The 21093-nt window shown below is 31.9% G+C and overlaps 6 protein-coding genes across 7 annotated transcripts; 4 read left to right on the top strand and 2 right to left on the bottom strand.

Annotated features, from left to right (window-relative positions):
* The first annotated feature begins 383 nt into the window (after positions 1-383).
* LOC26529991 lies at positions 384-1690 on the top strand. Its single transcript, XM_023177128.2, has 5 exons — positions 384-649; positions 730-774; positions 847-932; positions 1004-1148; positions 1349-1690. The coding sequence occupies exons 1-5, from the start codon at positions 475-477 to the stop codon at positions 1492-1494; spliced, it is 597 nt and encodes a 198-aa protein (XP_023032896.2). The 5' UTR covers positions 384-474; the 3' UTR covers positions 1495-1690.
* Positions 1691-1883: 193 nt separating this feature from the next.
* On the top strand, positions 1884-3266 carry LOC26529543. The gene is made up of 4 exons (XM_015179279.3): positions 1884-2160; positions 2229-2314; positions 2385-2538; positions 3082-3266. Exons 1-4 carry the CDS (start codon positions 1983-1985, stop codon positions 3219-3221), a joined length of 558 nt encoding a protein of 185 aa, XP_015034765.1. The 5' UTR covers positions 1884-1982; the 3' UTR covers positions 3222-3266.
* Positions 3267-5714: 2448 nt separating this feature from the next.
* Positions 5715-6722, bottom strand: LOC111519024. The gene is made up of 4 exons (XM_023177617.2): positions 6409-6722; positions 6263-6348; positions 6051-6195; positions 5715-5991 (listed from the first exon to the last, which is right to left on the bottom strand). Exons 1-4 carry the CDS (start codon positions 6578-6580, stop codon positions 5861-5863), a joined length of 534 nt encoding a protein of 177 aa, XP_023033385.1. The 5' UTR covers positions 6581-6722; the 3' UTR covers positions 5715-5860.
* Positions 6723-10696: 3974 nt separating this feature from the next.
* Positions 10697-12011, top strand: LOC111518960. Its single transcript, XM_023177350.2, has 5 exons — positions 10697-10727; positions 10831-11181; positions 11243-11328; positions 11399-11552; positions 11781-12011. The coding sequence occupies exons 2-5, from the start codon at positions 11037-11039 to the stop codon at positions 11948-11950; spliced, it is 555 nt and encodes a 184-aa protein (XP_023033118.1). The 5' UTR covers positions 10697-10727; positions 10831-11036; the 3' UTR covers positions 11951-12011.
* Positions 12012-14956: 2945 nt separating this feature from the next.
* On the top strand, positions 14957-16000 carry LOC111518969. 2 transcript variants are annotated; one of them, XM_023177421.2, is made up of 4 exons: positions 14957-15133; positions 15209-15275; positions 15351-15480; positions 15763-16000. In XM_023177421.2, exons 2-4 carry the CDS (start codon positions 15261-15263, stop codon positions 15906-15908), a joined length of 291 nt encoding a protein of 96 aa, XP_023033189.1. In that variant the 5' UTR covers positions 14957-15133; positions 15209-15260; the 3' UTR covers positions 15909-16000. The 2 variants fall into 2 exon arrangements, with proteins under 2 accessions (XP_023033189.1, XP_023033186.1); XM_023177418.2 differs by having other exon boundaries at positions 15190-15275; positions 15763-15997.
* A 912-nt stretch (positions 16001-16912) lies between these two features.
* Positions 16913-20350, bottom strand: LOC6638442. The gene is made up of 3 exons (XM_002061436.4): positions 20078-20350; positions 17414-17866; positions 16913-17362 (listed from the first exon to the last, which is right to left on the bottom strand). The coding sequence occupies exons 1-3, from the start codon at positions 20124-20126 to the stop codon at positions 17055-17057; spliced, it is 810 nt and encodes a 269-aa protein (XP_002061472.4). The 5' UTR covers positions 20127-20350; the 3' UTR covers positions 16913-17054.
* Positions 20351-21093: the final 743 nt, after the last annotated feature.

Raw genomic sequence — 21093 nt, forward strand, 5'->3', positions numbered from 1 at the left:
ACATGAAAAAGCTGTCAGCTCCTTTTTATTTGCCAGTAGAGAAATAGATTGATGGTAGATTAGGGACAGTTTCATAGGAGCTTAAAAAATTAAGATCATTGACTATTTCTTTCTAGGCTGTAGTGACTGGGTGTTAACACTGGACTACATGGCGGATGAAATACATAAGCTCATATGTTCCATCTAAATTTCTGGTTGAGTATTAAAACTCAGAATGTTTCATTTATGTACAATTTATTTCTAAGTTCATAAATTAAAATGTTTGAATGTCCCATTAAAGCTTCTCTTTTTTCTAAAAGCTTTTCAATTAGCTCGTCTTTTGTGTTGTCTTTAGTATCTCTGGTTACTCTAACAAAACATGTTTGCAAAAGCTCTTCACTTTTGGCATTTTGCAACAAGTAGTAAGTGTTTGAAGTTCAACCAGATACATTGCGTGTCAGTTCAAAAAAAGTGCGAAAAAAAGTGAAAATAGAAATGGCAAAATTATTAAATGAAGTATTTTGCATGAGTCTTCATACGGCCGGCTTTGTCATTGGTGTGTTAGGATGCATTGGCTCAGTCCTGATGATGTTCATCATTGGCGTAGCTCTGTTTGGTGCCGACGAGTTGGCCAGATCGTTTGCCAAAGATGAAATGGACAAGTTTGAACGTAAGAGCACCCAAATCTTTATGGTAATAAGTTTGTATGTATCTGGTTTATTTTGTGTTTGTTTCCTACTTTTTCTACAGCCGTAGACGAGAGTATGCAACAGAGGGAGGAGCATTACCATACAAGTAAGATAAAGACATTTTTTGGTCGTTTTTTGCCAATGTTTAATTAATTATTTATTTTTATTTTTTGTTTAGTTATTGTTATTGTTTTCAGCTTTTTCTTAATCAGTGTTATCTGGGGTCTAATTTCTAACATTCTGCTCATTCTGGGCACCAAAAAGGTAAAATAACATAATAAAATTGTTGGTTGATACAATTGTATATGTTTTTATGGGTTTCTTCCTTTTTTCAGAATCGTGCCTCGTATATTTTGCCTTGGCTAATTACCTCAGCTATTGCCATGTTCTTGACTTTCATTTACAAAGTGTTTCTTTTCATAAGGTTGGCAGGATCTAACGAAATGCATTATGCCCTAGTGGGTTATACTATAACTCTGAGTAAGTTACTCTATTTCAGTAATAGCACATATTTTCACAGATTTCTTCATAAGCATACTGATTAGAGTATATAATATATACATACACGTGTACATCGGCTTATTGGCTTATTATACACACATATTTTTGACTGTTGGCTACTCTCGATAAACTTTAATCTTTTCAAAATTTAATTTATAAAAAATTAATTTTTTTTTCAGTCTTAAATATCTACATTTTCCGCGGCATATTTTCGCTATACAAACATATTCAGGAGATCCAGAAACAAGAGCAACCTTTGAATTTACAAATTGACAATGAGGCTGCCCATCCGACTGATACTTATCCCATTTACTCCAAACTTTAAGCAATTTGATGAATATTTTACACCACTTATACCTCAAAAATATCTATTGTTGTTCATATTATCCAACATATATACACATAAGTATATATTTTTTATACTGTTTAACAAGCGGCTTGATTTACGCAAATTTACAAATACAAACAAATTCAAATTTATTTACTAATAAATTAATGGGGTTATTCCCAGAAAATATTAAAATTTTGCACTTTCACTTCAGGGGAAATCTATATGAACTTTGAATTTTCCCGCAAGTGTTTGTCAGCTGTTTAGTGATGGCAGTTCTTCGGAATACATAAAGTTTTTGCGTCCATCTCTAAAATCGATGTATGTATATGTGTATATCTCGGCTGGCCTCTCTCGAAAGTTCTAAAAGCTTTTCATTTTTTCTCGCAGTCTTTTAATTGCGATCGAACTACGCAGCTAAACTGTTCTCCATTCGCTGAAATATTCGAATTTTTTCGGAAAAGTAATTGTGAAATTATTGAAAAATGTTGAAAGGAATGTTCTGCATGCGTCTCCACACGGCTGGCACAGTCATTGGCTGGTTGGGATCCATTGGCTCAATTTTGCTGATCATCGTTCTGTCCTCCGTTCTAATAAATGTAGACACTATTGTTTGTCGAATCTCAACCAATGATCATGTGGATCCAGATGCAGCTCATATGAGTAAGTAATCCACGATATCGGCAAATTTGCATTTAACTTATATGTATGTATTTTTTTTTTCGTTTTAGTGATTGTAACTGTTTGCAGCATTGGACTGGCTATAGTTTTATTGAATTTCCTATCTTCGGCACTTCTCATCTTGGGCACAATGAAGGTATTCGAGTTGTATATATATATTTGGGGGGGTGGATATGTCAATTCATTGAATTTTCTTTTCATTACAGAATCGTCATTTGTTCCTGTTGCCTTGGCTTATTAATTCTGGCATTGCCCTTGTCTTTAGCGTCATTCAATCCCTTGTCGTCTTAGCTCTACTCGCTCAAAGTGCTCCAGCGGCACCAATTTTAATGTACATAATGATGTCCGGCTTAGGCTTGGGTAAGTCCACTTCGCAACAGAAACAGCTCGTATCTTTAATGGTTGCACAACTCCCCCATTCATTTTTAAAGTACATTCGTGGCTACGCCCTTGTCTACATTTTTATTCAACAATTTCTAAGAATTCTCTCGCTTTGCAGAAAAAATCAGTATCAGTTGTTTTATATACTATATATATATATATTTCTATAAAGTATTATGATAACATTTCAAACCCAAGCATCTTGCCATACACTGGAAGTTTCTTATATTCCAGTATTACCCGGGGATTTCCATTTTGTTCTCATTGAATGATTATTCAGCAATCTGCCTTTCAATGGTGTTCCTTCATTGTTTACATTCATACACATTTTTGCTTAGTCTGCATTATATTAAATTTCAAAAAAAACACAGACACCATTATAAAGACTTTGCTTTGTTGTCGAAATCTAATGCTTTCTATCCTCAACTAAGCCAAATTCGAAATACTGATTGTCTCAGAAAGTGCAATATAAGAATAATGTCAAAATGAACTTTTGTTAATTTTCATTAATCTTTATTTCAGCTTTGAACATCTATATCTACTATGCTATATTATCGCTCTTCAAACACATTCAGAATATTCGTGACCAAGAAAGTCGTGTGGTCTTACAACCACAAGTCGCTCATCACACTGAGTCATATCCTAATTATGTAAAACTCTAAGCAATTAACTTTGCATTAAACATTGTCGAATATTGCCCTTCGAAATAATATTATTACTTAAATATTATCCAGTTTATTCTTTATACAAGCATCAAGATTATTGCGCCATATATATATAAATTTATATCAACATATTAATAATAATTGGCATTTTCCAAATAAATTCTAGGGGTTATTTCCAGAAAATTAATAAATTGTGTTGCTACATTAGTGTTATTAGGTGCAATTATAATTTACGTATTAAATGATGTATATAGAAATGTAGATACACGTCATTTATTAATCTGGTTGTGAAATTCTATAGAAAATAACAACAGATTGTACAACCTGATATTTTGTATATAATACGATTGTACATGAGTACAACCACGAGATGTGGTTAAAAAATATAGATTCAGTACACAGAGCAAGCATTTGGCGAGAGCTTTAATTGAAATTGTGATTATATAGACAACTCTTGAGTTACAATTACCTTATTTAACAAAATTTAATTGTTAAGCTACTAAATCTGGCCTCTAACTTATTAGACAAACTTAATTTACGACTCAGAGATCTTAGACCCATTTTTAATATCCCACAGATCAAGTCGCAGTGGATTGGAAAGAAAAGTTAATTATATAAAAATTATGATATATGTCTTAAATATATTAACTTTATTTGACAAGCATGTTTCTTACTTATAACTATTATTTAACAAGGCCTTTAAATGTATTCAAAGATTATAAGAGACATTTTACGGTAAGTTGACGCCTTTTAAGATATGTCAAAAAATTAACTGAAACTACTTGGTATGAAACATGCTTCAAACATAAGTTTATAATGAATTTAAATCTTTTCTTTCTCTTCTGTGAAGAAGAGGCTGTGGGCGATATTTTTTTATATATAATCCATATAAGGAAGTGATAGTTCACTTGAAATAAAAACAAGAAATGAAAAAGCTTCGCAACGCCACATTATTCGATTTCATTAAACGGTTCGATCAGCAATCTAATGAATAGTCGATAATTCTCCACCACTAATAAAGGTATGCATAGATTTATGCGAAATTAGATAGACAATTTTTGGTGTTGAATTTGAAGCTTGGTATAAATGACTAAAACGGAAAAATTTTGACTATTTTACTCTTACATAACATATGTACATATACATGTGTATAGCGAGCAAGAAAGCTAAAAAGTGGTTTGTGGACACCACCATCAACATCATGCAATAGCTTCCACAGTCCCCGAATCTCAATCCAATTGAGAATTTGTGGACTGATGTCAAGAATGCAATTCCCACCTGCAACCCAACATCAAATGAAGCACTTTGGATGCGTGTGAAAGAGAGTTGGGAAAGGATTCGTATTGCTAGATGCCAGGATTTAGTGGATTCCACGCCAAGGAGCGGCCGTAATAGCCAATAAAGGATACTCAAGCAAATATTAACAAACTAGTTAAATATTTGCCATTTATGTTACCGACTTATTTTGACCTAAACAATATGACAAGTGAATATATTTTGAAATACTTAAGAAATATGGAGTCCTTGTTGATTAGTTGAATCAAATCATTTTATGTTTAAAAAATTCAGTTATTTTTAAAATTTTACAACTTTGAATTTTGCAACATCCTATGCCACCCAGGCGTATACGTAATTATAGAGTTGTGCACACCTTTAACTTAATGGTTCATAAATAATCATTTGTTAACAAAGCTTAGTTCTTTTTCAATTTAAAATATAATAACATATATATATAAGAAAGTAGTAAAGCGATCAGGTAATAATACAGGTCATGATAGTCGATTGAATAATAGATTATAATCATCTCCAATTGTTTCTAAGTGTTATTAGTTTAGTTTAGTTTTATTTTTACATTAAACTACAAAAACGTATACGCACGGTATGCTAGGTAAGCTAAATTTTAATAATAGTTTTTCGAATGATCAGAATACTGTACGTACTAAAGGAAGTTTAAAATTTATTTGAAAGAAATCCATACCTAAAAAAAAACAAAATATTGAAACCTCAGTAACTAATGTTCCGGCAACGAACTCTTTATAACTCTTTTATGAAACATACCAATATAAATATTTTTGGGGCTAACGTATTCAGAACCATCTTATTGCAATTTAGTTACGAAATCAATTTGGAAATTTGGGATATTAACTTTTAATATACAAAGCGCGTTAGCTTTAAAATTTGTTAATGATTATGAATAAAAAAAAATGGGTATTGATATACTTTATCGAATAATTGTTAAGTTTCAATTATTTTTGTAATTAAAAGTTACCAAAAGAATTCTTTAACCTTAAAAATAAGAAACAATTTTGAGGTATTTGTTGAATCAATCCGACAGAGTAATCAATCGCGCTGTTTAGGAAACAAAACTTAAACGATAAAACCTTTTCCAGTATTATGATATTATTCGAATATGAATATTTATTGACAAACTCCATAACTCACCTTTTATTTTAATATTTTTCAAATATATATTTAAGAACATGGTAGACGAGATACACATAAATACATATATACATACATACATATACAGAAATTGCAAATGTTGGCCAACATCAAGAATATTTAGACATCAAGACATCTTTAAGAATATTTCTGCAGAGTAATACTGATTTTTTTTGATATATTTGATCAAGTTTTTAAATAGAATATAGTCCAGCAGCAGTTTCGGGATTATTTTGATCACTTGATTCAATGCGAGGATTGGAATTTCCTCGACATATCTGATGGTACAGCGTATACATGCCAATGTATATGTATATAGTTATACCTAAAAATAAAAACCCAAATTGAGGTAAGCAATTTAAAGAGCATTTAGCGAGTAAATACCTAGGTATAAAAATGAAATTGCAGTCGGTAGAAATCCGGCACCATCAAGAAGAACATTTATCAATAGACCCAGACAATAGCAAATATTCAAAACGATCGCCAAGCCTGTAATAGCCATCCATGGCAACATGAGGCCAGGTCGTTTCTACAACAACAAAATGGGGTTTAATGATATCATAAAAATCGTATATATCATTTGTGTAATTAAATACCTTTCGAATGCCCATTATCAACATACTGGCTAGCACAATACTAATAACAGATCCTGCCAAATACAATTTCAATGCGTATGCCAAATCTGTAAAAGATATAACTCAATTTATTTGGTCAGATTTCAACATCAAGGTCAATAATTTACCTGAACGCTTGACTTTTTCGTGTATATATTTCTCAATTGTACGCGCAACTTCATCAATGTTGGCCAATGCGATGACATTAAAGAATATAACTGTACTCGAAATTGCAATGTTCATGCCACCAATGACATAACCGGCCGTGCTGAGACGCATACAAAACAATTTATTTATCATTTTTAACAATTTTTTGAAAATTTGAAACAATTGTATTTCTCCTTGTATACCCTGTGCGCCGCGTAATCAGAAAGGAATAAGTCGATTATGAGTGCAACAGGTCAATTAGAGTATCGCCTTTGGACAAGTCAACCAATGCAAGTCCTGCTGCATGATGACCTAGTTATTATAAAAGCTTTAAACTAAGAGCTGTCAAGGTGGGTGCTTAGCTTACATATATTTGACAACGTGATTAAACTACTTTGGCATCGCTTATGTTGTTGTAATGTAGCTATAATCAATCAAGTTTACAGTTTAATTATTTACAGGATATCTTAAAGTCGATGCATTAAATAGTGTGCATATTCAATAGATACAGATTTTCTTGAGTTGCAATCAGAATTTTTCTACCTACACAAAGCTTCTGGGTGGAGCCGAATGGAGTCACTTTAGTGCATATCGTTTGACCATCGTATGCAACTGCCATCACTAAGGTCAATAAATAATAGCTAATGAATTTAAATTTATATCCAATATTCAGGAATATATTTGTTGATGTTGAAAGTTTTTTAACTTTACAAAACTTTCATAGTTATATGGCTTTTGTGTCTTTTCAAATAGTTTTAGAAACTATTAAAATCGTTTCATATTAAACAGATGCGGTGAGCGGTAATTTTTACAGTTAGAGAGCATAGCAAAAGCTTAATGCAAAAGCTCTCTATCTATCGAGCGGTCACACTACGTCAAATTAGTTTTCAAATTCTGCACAATTTAGTTGGCTCACGTTGCGTATACTTTATTTTCAAAAAAGTTACAAAATTTTTGGAAAAAAGGAAGTGCATAAAATTTGAAATGCCAAAAAAAGTCTTGACCTTACCAGTTGGGAAAATTGTTAATTCAAAAAAACCTTCAACTTAAGGCTAATTTGTAAAATTGTCGCTGCCGCTTTGAATTAAGTCTGGAATTTCGAGATTTATCTGATAAGAAGACAACAATTTAGGTCTTTAATCTTTTTGATCTAAGATAATGGTCATTCGTTTGTTGCTGGCAACTTTTTAACGTGGATTAACGTGGACATAGTTTTGGGGGGAAGACCCTGTATTAGGTTAAGGTTTGAGGTGGTTTTTTGACTATTTTTACAACTATATGTAAAAATAATTATTGATCAGTATTGATTACTGTAAAGCAACTTGTGCGCGTTTTCAAGTGAACTAACTTACTATTAATTCAAACCATTTCAAAAACAAATTCTGAAATAAGTCTCTGCCAAGAACTTTTTAAATGGAACCCAGAAAAATCATAAACACAAATAATTTTGCAGTCCAATTCTTAGATTACAAAACATTATCGTGACAAGTTTGTGATTTCTTTATGCTCGGTTCACCATTTGCACTCGAAGTTTTGCGACGACAAGTCGAGAAATCGTGCAATAAGTCATTTAGTTCAACAAAAATCGCATCTAAGGTCTATATCATCGTAAATGGCTAATAAAGGCCCGCAAGTGTTTGCCTTCAATGGGCTGGCAAGAATTGGATCACTTCTGGTTATTACTGGCTTGTCGCTAATTCTGTCTACAAACACTGAAATTGCCCCAAAAATGCACAATCTACAAATCTATAGTAAGTGGTAAACTAAATAAAAAATTTTCATTTGAAACATAATCCTTTACTATTCAGATATTCTGGTTAAATACAGTATTGCCTTGGCTATTATTGTTATGAACTTCCTTGCCTCATTTCTGGTCATAGTGGATAGCATAAAGGTGCAGATCAAATACATATACTCCAATATAAGTATATCAGTAGTTTCTTGTTTTTATAGCGAGCTAATATATTGCTGTTATCCTGGCCTATGATCTGTGGTATTGCATTAATGCTGATCTTCATTTATGACTTGCTTCATGTCGGTTTGTTAGCCTTGCTAGGAGTATTGACAATAACACAAGCCTTGTTGGCAATAGGTATCAATATTTTACTCACAGGTAAATGTAGACTTACCCATTAACAAAGTTCAAAGAAATAATAATTGAAAAATTTATTTCAGCTTTGAACTTATACTTTTACAAAACTCTAATCACAGTATTTGAAACATTTTCCTGCCAATATGGATATAATGTCAATGAAAAGAATCAAAATTTCAATATGGAATCAACGTCGCACTTACGTTAGTCACAAACATTTTATTGATAATATTTTTACCTTACCTTACTTTCACTCCAGATATTATAATTTTGTGATATGAATGAAAAATTTAAATAATTATAAATTTGGTTTTCTGCAGCATAATGTCGCTTTATAAATATAAATGGAATAGCAATATGGAGTACTATCATGTGCCAAGTCTACATATATTAAAACACATTATCCAGAAGAAGGGTATAGATTGCGAAGATGTCAGGAGGGCAAGTAATATGATTTTGTTTGCGACCAATAAAAATTTACTCATCCTCTCATCAACTTACAACTGTCCATTCTATGGGCAAGTTTTCGTCTTTTTAAAGAAATTAAATAAAAGCTGAAAAGGCAAGAAATTTCAGTCCAGATAAGCCACAAACGGAGTGGAAGAAACGAATGGAGAAACTTATTCTCTATAAGTAATTAAGTGATTTGGTGAGAGAGTCACCAATCAACCACAGAGTTCTCAACAAACTACAGAAACACGATAAAAATATAAATTTATAGATTATAGATTGATTTCGATTTCTCAAATTTCAATTAAACATTTGCTTAAGAGCTTGTGAGTTGCCAGGTCGTAGTAGTTGATTGAGGATAAGAAATGGACAAGAGTAGCATTAGTTCCTTAGGGATTTTTGGATCTTTACTTGGTGTCACCAATCTATCCATGGGCTTATATTACTTATTACTACTGCCCTGGATGATTAGCTTTGGCCTTACAATAGGACTCTTCTTGAATTCTTGCCTAATTGGCGCGTTACTGAAGGATTTCATACTAAACGTGGCTAAGGAATTGATTGAAACTTTAGTCATTGGTCTACTCACGGGTAAGATATACATAAAACAAAAAAGTGTACTTTTAAATTGAAATATTTTTTAAAAAGTTCGCAGTTCATGCTCATTTTAATCAAAATTGTGAAAGAAATGAACTACTTATCAGTTGAAGTAATTGTCATAAATAGAAAAAAAAATCCATTAAATATTATTATAGTTGGCCTTCAATAATGCCTATATCGCAATTCGATAAAATGTTGTGATTATTGTTATATTTCAATTATAATCATATAAACAATTTCATTGAAAGCAAAAACCTTTTACTTCCACAAATCATTCCATTTCAGCACTGAAAAGCATTTTCAAGGGAATAATTCCAGGCAAGAAATAGAATCAGATTTATTAACAGTATCAAAGTATTTGTTATGCAAAGGAACTCGTTCAAATTGATTGATTTTTCCTTATCCTTATATAATAATTTGTTCACCTATTTATATAAAATTAATAACATTATTTGTTTGTATTTTTGAGGGATTATTTGATTATATAATTTCTATAAGAAAGTCATATAGATTAAATAAATCTTCTTAATATTATAAAATTTTAAGTTTTTTTAGATTCAAGCATTTTAATCACTTGAATTTTTAATAATTTAGTTAATTATTATATTGATTTGTACACATTTTAATTAATGTAATTGTTAAACCTCCACTCAGAAAATAAAGAAAATGTTTTTTAAGGCTTCAACAATTGTCGTTAGGTTAATCTTAAGTTGTTATGTATGTGGTTAAACGCGAGGTTTTTTGTTTAATACTTATACCAAATATTGCTTCAGCAAAAGGTCATAAAAGTATTACTAATTTCACGTCAGAATTATACTTGGAAAATATTGGAGATCACGAAAGCGAAAAGAAATTCGCGAATAGTTGGCGATTTATCCTAATTCTCCTCCTTTCTCTCACTCCCTGCTGGACACCCTGTAGTGTGAATTGATGTACTTTAACTGGAAAATTTTAAATATATCTTTCGGTTTATATCACATTTTTTTCGTCCACACTTGGCATACAAAATTCTAGGTTAGTAAATTGTTTTTAAAATGATAATTTACCATAAAGTTACGGTTCATTATCATAAAAATAAACAACCAACAAATTATTGAAACAAGAATTATTCTCAAAGACTCTACCCCTCTCATCTGTTGGAATACGGAATTCAAATGAGTGAATAATACTTAATCAAAGTTTATGCATATAAAAAATCATTTTTGTTTTTGCGCTTTTTAAAATAATCAAATATTTTGCAAACATTTGACGCTTTTTCTAGGTTTTTGATTCTGCATTTGCAATCGAGCTTTTCTAGAGTGAAGTCGTTTCGTTTCGGCGGTCTGTAAAATTGATAAGAAACGTGAATCATTAGGTTTTGCCTACTTTAAACAGAGGCTTACAAAATTCAGAGAATTCTTCTTTAGTGAAAATACGTAAAAGTTTGGGGTTTTGTTTGTGCTGCATTTGGCTGTGAAATCTTTAAAAATGTTACAAAGTCTACTTTGTATGAATCTTCATACGGCCGGCAAGGTTATTGGTTCTGTGGGGACTGCTGTATCCTTCGTGGCCATAATTTTCCTTTCCACGGTTGTTGGGCATGATGTTGCTTTAAGTAGACTGGCGCTTCAAGGTAATATACACATAAAAGATTTTCAGAAATCACTGATCTCATCTCCGAACATATGTTTCAGATTATGACTATAACTCTGGAGTTTGGTTGATTTTAACTGTGTTGTTTTTCTTTAGCTCCATTTTGCTTATAATGGGCACCATGCAGGTATAGAATATATTAATATATATACACATATAAACAAAAAGTTTTTGTTAATGAAAAATTATTCTTATAGAATAAGCACTTTTTGCTATTACCCTGGCTGCTTATTACTGGATTTTTCATAATAACGTTTGCCCGTGTTGCATTCCCACTTTATTTCAAACTAATGATGCCAAAAACTTTTCGAGTGCAAATGATGTGTAATGTTGTTATTGGTATGATATTGGGTAAGTTGCTTATAATTTAAAAAAATTCCCATGATTCCTACTTACCTTAAGTATTATTAAAACATGCCAATTTAAGTGTGGCAAACGTAAAACAATGAAATATAAATGATTACTACTAATTATTAAATGATCAGTAATAATATACAATATAATAAATTTAAATAACTTTTCTACTTTTAATTCTTTATTAACATAATATAAATAAATATTCTTCTAATTATATTTCAGCACTAAAAATGTACGTCTACTATGGTATTTGCTCTCTCGTCTATCATATTAGGCAAATTCGCGCTGAAGGACATTCGGAAACTTTACAAAATAAAAATTTTTATTCTAGCAACCTACAGGATACTGGCTTTTATCCGATCGACGGTTATCCATATTATAGCAAAATGTAATTTAGTCATTTTTACAATACTATATTTTTTTTTTAAATGCAATGATTCCTTGTAGCCAATAAAAATTTTATTCATTCATTTCATTCCTGCATAAATTCGTGCCACTTTTTTTTTAGAAAAACTTAAGAGACAAGTTTTTATTTTTGCTAAATCTTTTTAATCTCTTCATTGAGATCCTCATTCATCACTTATTTTTGTTGATCTGGCCGATAAACCTCTTGATCTCTATAATTGTTTTTCGCCTGATCCTGATAATTGGAGAACACAAAAGGAGCAACTCGGAAAACTCTGCATATGGGAATAGTTAGTCATCCACAAAAGCGCAAAATAAAATTCTCCATACATATCCTTATAAACTTCTGAATATTTTAATTTATTTAAAAACCGATTATACTCTAGCAATAGGCGGAAATACAAACCGGAATAAAACATTCCTTGGTTTTTCTCCACATATTTGGGTATTAAATGACTCATGTTCAAAGAATTTTAATTGGTCCAGCTTTGCTGTGCGATATATTCAAGGCTTAGTTTTAAGCTGCTGCTGTTGTTCTGGTTGATTACAATGTTTTTACCCAACCAGTGTTCCTGTCTATTAAAGTAGTGACGGCTATTGGTCCACTCACATGTAAGTATTTTGTAAATCATTTCAAAATAAAATTTCAATGTATTCCTAAAGTCTAAGCAATCAAAAGCCGATAATACTATATGACTCATTTAAATAGAAATAAACAAAAATATGCTTTTTATCAACAATATAATGCCAAACGATTGGCCTTTCAGAGAAACAGGCATATAATTTTTGGGGGAATTGGAAGATTTTCAAGTTGCGCAGTTTGTAGTTTTCTTTAGTTGGGGTTTTATCAAACACAGTCGGGCTCTTGTATCGTGAAGACGTTTTACTTGGAATTAAGTGAAATTAATTACAAAAGTTTGTGATAAAATGTTGGAGCATGTGTTTGGCAAAAATCTCCATGCTGCCGGCAAAATCACTGGTTATGTGGCAAGTGTTCTAACATTGCTGATCATCATTTTAATGGCCATTGCAGTGGGTTTTGACATTGCATATCGTGGCGGACCTAATTATGGTAAAAATTATAATTGATTAATATTTTTGCTTAAAAATATATATATATAAGTATATATTTTTAGGAATTAATTATGTCTCCAGACCTCTTTTGGTTTTCGCAGTATTGTTTTACCATAGTTCGATTTTGCTTAAAATAGGCAGCAAAAAGGTATATGGAAATACAGACATATGTTCAGATGGGATAACTAATGCCAATTGATTCATTGTAGAATCGACACTTAATGCTGATACCTTGGATGATAAATGGTTGCATCTTAATGGTTATATTCTTTTATGTAACTTCTATCCCATTTAGTCAGTTATCTGGACCAAACAAGATAGCGATTCTAATTAGAGCGGTATTGGCCACTCTAATCATATGTAAGTTTTCGTCCACGCCTCTGATTTATTATAAACTTTTCAAATTATTATTCTATTAAAAGGACTGTATCTTTTAAAAGAGAGAACTAAAAGTTAATTTTTTTACATATATTTCAGCTTTGTTTGGCTACGTTTTTTATGGCACAATATCGCTATTTATTCATATCAAAGATCGTGCCACCAGGGAGAAACGAAAAAACAGACGAAGTGAAAATGATGATCACCAAGTTGACGAATTAGGAATGAATGAATTAGGATAACCTAATTATGTCAAACTCTAATTAATGTTTTGGTTTCAGCAGAGTTTTTTTTTGTACCACTTTAAATAAATGTTTTTTTTTCACTCTCTAAACTTCAAATTTTATTTTTCTAATAAGTATTTAGAATTTATATTTCTGCATTATGAAACTATATAATAATTTATTAAGTTTAACTAACTGAAAGGTGTCTTAATTAATTATATACTGAACGAGTACAAACGGTGTACTATATCCTATGCTTGGCGTTTTTAACTAAGTTTTCATATCAACTATGTATATTCATTGTTTGTATCAAAATTGAAAGAATTTTAAGTGTTTTAATGTCGAAGAATCTATTTGGTGTACTTCTCAGTACTATTGTTAAGGTTGGCTTTGCTGATCGTCATTGTAACCATTGAACTTAAACTAATATATAATTCGAAATTAATTTAACTGTTTTGGATTATGTAGGAAACTCATTTGAGACCGGTTTCAGAATGTACGGCCATTGGGGAAGAAAAAGTAATTACCAATATTCTCATTATTCACTCCCAAATATTTTAAAAGAGCTCTATTTAAAGATGTATTATGATATTGTATATTGTATTGTTGGCAAGTTGTAACGATTTTTGAAAGTGAAGCTTGTTTTTATGCTTTCAAACTTTGATTTAAATTGTAAATTACACAAAATATTAAGGCATCTATTTAAGAGATAAGAGAGACAAAAAATGCCATTATACAGCAAAATATTCCAATAATTCCTAATTTTATGAAACTCTAATTTGTTTAATTTTGAGAGTATTTCAAAAATGCATGTCTTTTTTTTCAAGTTAGAATTATGTCTTTTAATTCGTAAAAAATCATCTTCTAAATATCATGATTTTTTGATCAAACCGATTCGAAATTAACCTTTTCAAATATTCAAGTTTTTGATTTTATTTTAAAAATTAATTTTGAGCTTGGAAAACCTGTAACCCATCAAAGTTGGTCAAAGAAAAGTGTGTTGAACTTAACTTTGATAACGAAAACGATTTGAAATTAAGAGCAGAAAGTGCGAAAATAATGAAAAATGGATTTGGTAACGAGAGCTTCTGTTCAGCTTTTGTTTATTCCCTTATATGAGTAATCAGTCAGAATTTAACACACTAGTAACAAAATCTAATGATCTGGCAACACATTTTGAAAAATGAGAGAGAAACAGATTGAAAGCTTCGAACGGCAGATTGAGTCGTCTTTAGAATATAAAGCGGCCACACTACATGGAATCGGACTTGAACGTTCAGTTGTTTATACTTAATTATTCGCGATTTTATTGTTTTTTCCCTTATCTTTTTATTAAAAAATTTTTGAGAATGTTGAAGAGCCTCTTCTGGGTGAAGCTTCTTGCGGCCGGCAAGGTCGTGGGTGAGGTCGGAGGTGTTGCATCAGGCCTGGGGATTATCCTTCTGTCCATAGCAATGTCAATTGATTATGCATTGCCTAATTGCACAGTTCATGGTAATATTGACATATTCTTTATAGCTTCATCTGTTTGTACTAATTGGATTTATTAGAAACTTATGTTTTGCTTAGCATTGCTTTGGCCTATACCGTATTGTTTGGCATTAGCTCATTGTTACTTATAATGGGTATCAAAAAGGTATGAGACTTATACATTATGTATTAGTAGATAATGCTATTTATTAAAACTTTATGAGTTGATTTTGCTTTATAGAATTGTTATCAATTGCTAATGCCATGGTTGTGTCTTGCCGGTATTCTTCTAATTTCTATAATCTTGTGTTTATTTGCTGGACAATTAACTGTTATTGAACCTTTTTTGCCGTTCATCTGGCTACTTACAGGTAAGTAGGTAAAATGAACGTGATTGAGCTAGTCAAAAAGAGACTTGAGCAAATAAATATTACTTGAATCAATCAAAATGTGATGCAAAAATTGTTTCTGCTTTGCAATACTAAATATGTATATATTTTTTACCCCTTATCTTAAATTTTATATGCACATATACATGCAATGTATGGGAACAGACTTAATAATTTTTTTTAATAACACAAAGAGAGTCGAAGCTTTTAAATATCAATAAACTATAACAATTATGATATCATTTTATTTAACTTTCTGTTTAGCTTTGCTCTGCTACGTGTACTATGGAATTTTCTCACTCTATAAACGAATTAAGGCTATCCATCATGAGCGTCTTTTGCAACAAGAATTTGAAAATGTTAAGCAGACAATGAACAGGATGCATGGACTCTATTATAATAGACCTTAAATAGCCGTAGATAAGCAAGGTGCATTACTTTGTCTAGAAGTACCTAATAGTTGATAAGTAACCAGTATGCACCTATACTTATTTCTTGATTAATATAATAAATATATGAAAAAAATATTGGATTTTTGCTTTAATGCGACGTTAACACTACAATATATTATATGAGTCATCGCTGTAACCCGCTTCTGAATAATATGGTAATAAATCTCACAGCCTAGAAGGTAAGGTTACAGCTTCTGACACTTAAGTTTTTTTTAATTAAGTTGATTATTTAAATGATACTAGGGACGGATCTACGGGTAGTCCAAGGTTTTTAGAACTTTAGGTTTGATTCCTGAGTATTAAACTACTCAGAATTTTTAAGTCTTCGATTACTTTTGACCCATTAGTTTACGATTTGAGTTCCATTTGACGGCAATTTCGAATGCATTCTCCATTTTTTAATGGTCACTTCGGTGGCTGATAACCATGTAGCTTATGTGATTAGTTTCTTAACAAAATGTTTTTAATAAAAATATATGAAAAATATTGTTTCTTTTAGTTTGGAACGGGTTATAAATAAAATCCAAAAAGTTGTGAATTTTAATACCTTGATCAATTTTGAGAATCAAAAAAAATCTATAATAAAATACAGAAATTAATTTCAGCCGTCATTTCAAATCATAACATTAAAAACTGTACCAAAGTGAGCTAAGACATCTGATTAGTTAAAATTTATGGCGGTTGGATTCGGCCTTAGCTCCCCTCACATCATCAGATAGATGTCCTGATATGGACTAACCTGTTTAGCTAGAAGATCTAACACCACAGAATCAAACTTTCCATTTTTATTTGCTTACCAATCTGTATAGAACCACAATTTCCATATTTGTATAATTTGAATTGAACTAAGTATTTGGGTGAGGAATTGATTCTCTTTAGTAGAAAAAATTCATGCTAACCAATACACTAAATGAATTCGTTCCTTTGGATTTGCTTTGCTTTTGAATATTTATTGCTTTTTAAACTACACACATACATACATACATACAATAATTGAAATTTAGGATATTTATTTGGTGGGTTTCTGGGATAGGGGGCAATTATGTATGATTAGTTGAGGCATTCGTTGTAACCCAGACCAAGAGGCATCGTTTACTCTTACTGTCATTTGCCTAAACCCAGCCACATATAACTGGGATCAATGAATTGCGATCCGCGATATCCTTTGGGATTTCGTGATACCAAAGACCGAATCTTTTGTGATGGTCGATATGCCATGCGTACAGCTTGCAATAACTTGGAATTGGGTGGTTCCGACTCCTCTGTTTGCTGCGCTGTGGGATCCGGAACCTGTTGATGGGGATGTGTGCCTTCAAGCAATTGCGCGTCAGCCTCATTTAGCTGGGACTGCTCGGCAAAGCGCACATTCTCCTCGAGCCGATTGAAAAAGTCTCCCAGACTAGTCATGACTCCTAAAAGTACATCAAATGAAAAACTCGACAGCTTAGATTAATTGAACTCACCAGCACTAATAGAGGGCCTATATCGAAGACGCTTAGGATCCAATTGTTTGCGTTTTAGAGTGCGCAATTGACTTGGCCAGACATAGGCATAAGGATACCGTGGTTGCCCTGGTTCTGGTACATTTTCCAGATTTTGGGGTGGCCATTGGATGGGCGTTCGTTTGAGTTTCACTCTAGTCGAAGCCGGAGATTGATACATTTGTTCGAGTTGCAATTTCTTTAGATTTTGCCTTTGCCAAAAACGCCAACGCCGATTCAATGCTGGGAAATTGCTGTCCTCATATTCGCTGGCCATTTCCCCAACTGCTGAAGTTTTTGGCAATAGGCTTCCGTTGTCAACGAAATTGTCGGTTGGGTATGACGTTGCCATAGGCCAAGGCCATTGCCTGTTCTCGCCCCAATCTGTATCCCAGGGGGCACACTGACTGATGGGCATTGATTGCAATGGTGCGACTGTAAAATTGGGGTAAGGAGGAAAGAAGGTTAACCTTTTGTTAATTGTCTGCACCCCCAAAAGAATTGATTAGATCGACAGTCTTAGATATGGCTAGTCAATTTCCGTTCGAGCACTGAAAGATTTTAATTGCTGATTGTGCAAATGAAATGTACTTTGAAGGTCATGTCACAGAGTTTATAAATAAACAAACACTTGTTTATGGCTACATATAAATTGAAATTCTTAAATTCGATAGTATAAAGATCAGTTGTAAAGTAAAAATTAAAAACATGTAATACGAAGGATTCACTAAAAGTTATACTTCAAATTATGTGTAATTTTTTTAGTTCATTTTTTATAAGTAAACCATAAATCAACAAATTTATTTAAAACATTCATGAAATTGGAAAAATAATCTGTGGTTTATAAAAGAGAAACTTCTTTAAGCGCAGGAATATATATATCTTAATATATATATATAAATCTCGTGCCACAATGTTTGTGCTCAATGGACTCCTAAACCACTTAACCGATTATAATAAAATTCGCACACCATGTGCAGTTCGATCTAACTTGAGAGATGAGATAGTATAAATCTCAATTTATAGTCGCAATTTTAATTTTTCAAAAGCGGGCACAGCGAAGCGTGGCAGGGGTTCTAGTATATATATAAATGTTTGATAGTCAAAACTAATTCAGACTTCTTCTTCTTCTCTTCTCCACATAAAAGTTAGACTTCAGTTGCAGATTGCAAATTGAAAAAAAAACCAACTATTTGAATCCAAAGCTTTGGACTTTGCAAAGTAACATAAAACAAAATATTGTTGCCTACTTATTGGGGTGAATGGGGTGAGATCTTTATGACGTTTAGCGTCTTAATTAAAGCAACAGCAAAAAAGTAAATATAATATATGCAGCAAATTAATGAACGAATTATTATTAGCACATATCTTAGTTAGTACTTTAAGTAGGCTCAGAGCCGAATTTTATCTTAAAGCATGGACCTAGGACAACTTAATGTTTCACAGAGACTCACTCTACCGAATAAAATAAACTAAATTTATACTTTTCATTCATTTATTTTAGCGTACAAAAAAATATACACATAATTTTTGTGCAATATTTTTCATTCAATTAAATGAGACAAATACTTTCTATAGAAATCCTTGTATTTTGGATAAAATGTCTTGTATATTTGGTTTAGTTAGTTTTAGTTTTAACATTTAATTTAGGATGTAAACGGTCTTATAACTTAACGTGTATTATTTTATAATCCACTTCAAGTTTTGTAAAATTCGCGCAGGCAAATGAGTAGTAACTTCAGATAAATAATTTAATATTTATTTTAGAATTTTCATCACTAATTGTACATTCTAGTGTTATTTCTTTTTTTAACGATTTGTATTGATGAATCATTAATTTGGTTACAATTAAGATATAGTTACTTTTATGAAACCACAATAAAAGAATCGAAATTTTTGCACTTTTTCATTATAAATCACTTCGATTAAAATTAAAATTTTATATTTTTGGGTTCAAATAGTCTGAAGTAAGTTTAAAAAATTCGAATGCAAAGATGAATTTGTATGCATCATGCCCTATCCGCGTTTTAGAGGCCACAAATTGACCACCTTTAGAGTTCTATATATAAGTACTTCGTTTCAATTAGTTTTCAGTACCTCATATATTTGTCTTTATTAGAAGTGACTTAAACGAATCATTAAAAAAATTTTGATAGAAGTATTAACATAAAGCATGGCATTTCTTTAGTAATAATAAAAAAATAATTCAAGTTCAAAATTATAACATTACTCGGACTTTGCAATTCTCAGAAATGACGTCAAAGGGCAAGACATGTTAATTTGAAGTCGCAGGAGTGACTACTCTTTTGCAGTTTTTATCTCAAAAAATAAAAACCGAAGACTTTCAATTATTTGACCATTGACTACTACAAAAAAATATTAATGCAAATTATAAAAAATGTAATTTTGTTTGATTTATTTAATATATAACATGTTATTTTGCTTCCAAAAGTTATGGATTCATGACAAAGTCAAAAATAATTGGAGTTCTTTCATTTGTTGATGAAGTAAAATAACTATTAAATGCTGACTAAATTAAATACTAACTAAATAGGTAATTTGCTTCCATTTGATAAATATTTTCTATTTAACTTACACAATATTTCCTAAAGTAACTAAATTTTATGTATTATTCACTAAACTTACCTGCAATTAGCAAAACCAGCAACCAAATTTGTCGCATTCGTGACAACATTTTTTGTGTTTGTTTATTCTTGTGTTGATGTTGAAATTGAGTTCATTAATTTTTAATAATAATTAGACATTTTAAAGTAGTTTACACAAGACATCTTGAGTAAACAATTTCAAGATGATTTGCTAGAACTGAACCCCCACCAAAGATCAAGTTGCACGTAGTGAATGAGAGTGGATGTGCTTTATTAATGTAGCCGTAGCCGGAGCCGTGGCCGAAGCCTTTGAAGACATGCGACAACTGATACTGATGGCTCTGCCAATGCAGGAAGCTGTTTTTATAGCCAACCTGAGGACCAAAGACCAAACTGTGTGCCCTCGCACCTGTTGCCCGTGTAACGGTTTGACTGTGTTGCCGTGGGACATGCGCAGCAGCTGGGTAAAAGGCGGCCGGGTTGCTGGCAGGAAGTAACTCTAGCCACCATTCAAACGCAGAAGATGTCAAGCTAGTTGAGCTTCGGGAAGTTTTCACTTTTAATATGCACACCAAATGACTCGACGCCAATTGGACAATCTGGCAATGGGGGGTCGTATCTGGTTATCGTGTGTCGTGGCTCCTATAAGACACTTTTGATTTCTAGTCACTTAACAAGGCAATAAGGGCTCAGGTGGTCTAAAAAGGATTCAAGTGCCCAGGTTAGCAACACACACACACCACATACATACAATTATCCTGTCCTTTGCTTTACTTTAGTGTATTGCGCAATTTGATTTCAATTTGAATATTTAGGTATTGCATTTCATCTTGTCCCATGATTGATGCGGTGGCTTTAGCATTATTGGTAGCGGCTGCTTCTCCTGTGTCCCTAATGTGACGTCAAAGGATTTCTCAAAAGTATTTACATAATTGGGTCAGTGGCTGGTGGTTTACCTTTCTTTTTTGCTCCGCTTTCTCTTCCCAGTTTCGTTTTTGCTTTGTTTTGTTTAAGCCAAAACCCCTTTTGGGGACCTTCATTGTGGGTCCTTGTTCT

The sequence above is a fragment of the Drosophila willistoni genome (assembly GCF_018902025.1).
Source record: "Drosophila willistoni isolate 14030-0811.24 chromosome 2L unlocalized genomic scaffold, UCI_dwil_1.1 Seg139, whole genome shotgun sequence".
NCBI lineage: Eukaryota > Metazoa > Arthropoda > Insecta > Diptera > Drosophilidae > Drosophila > Drosophila willistoni.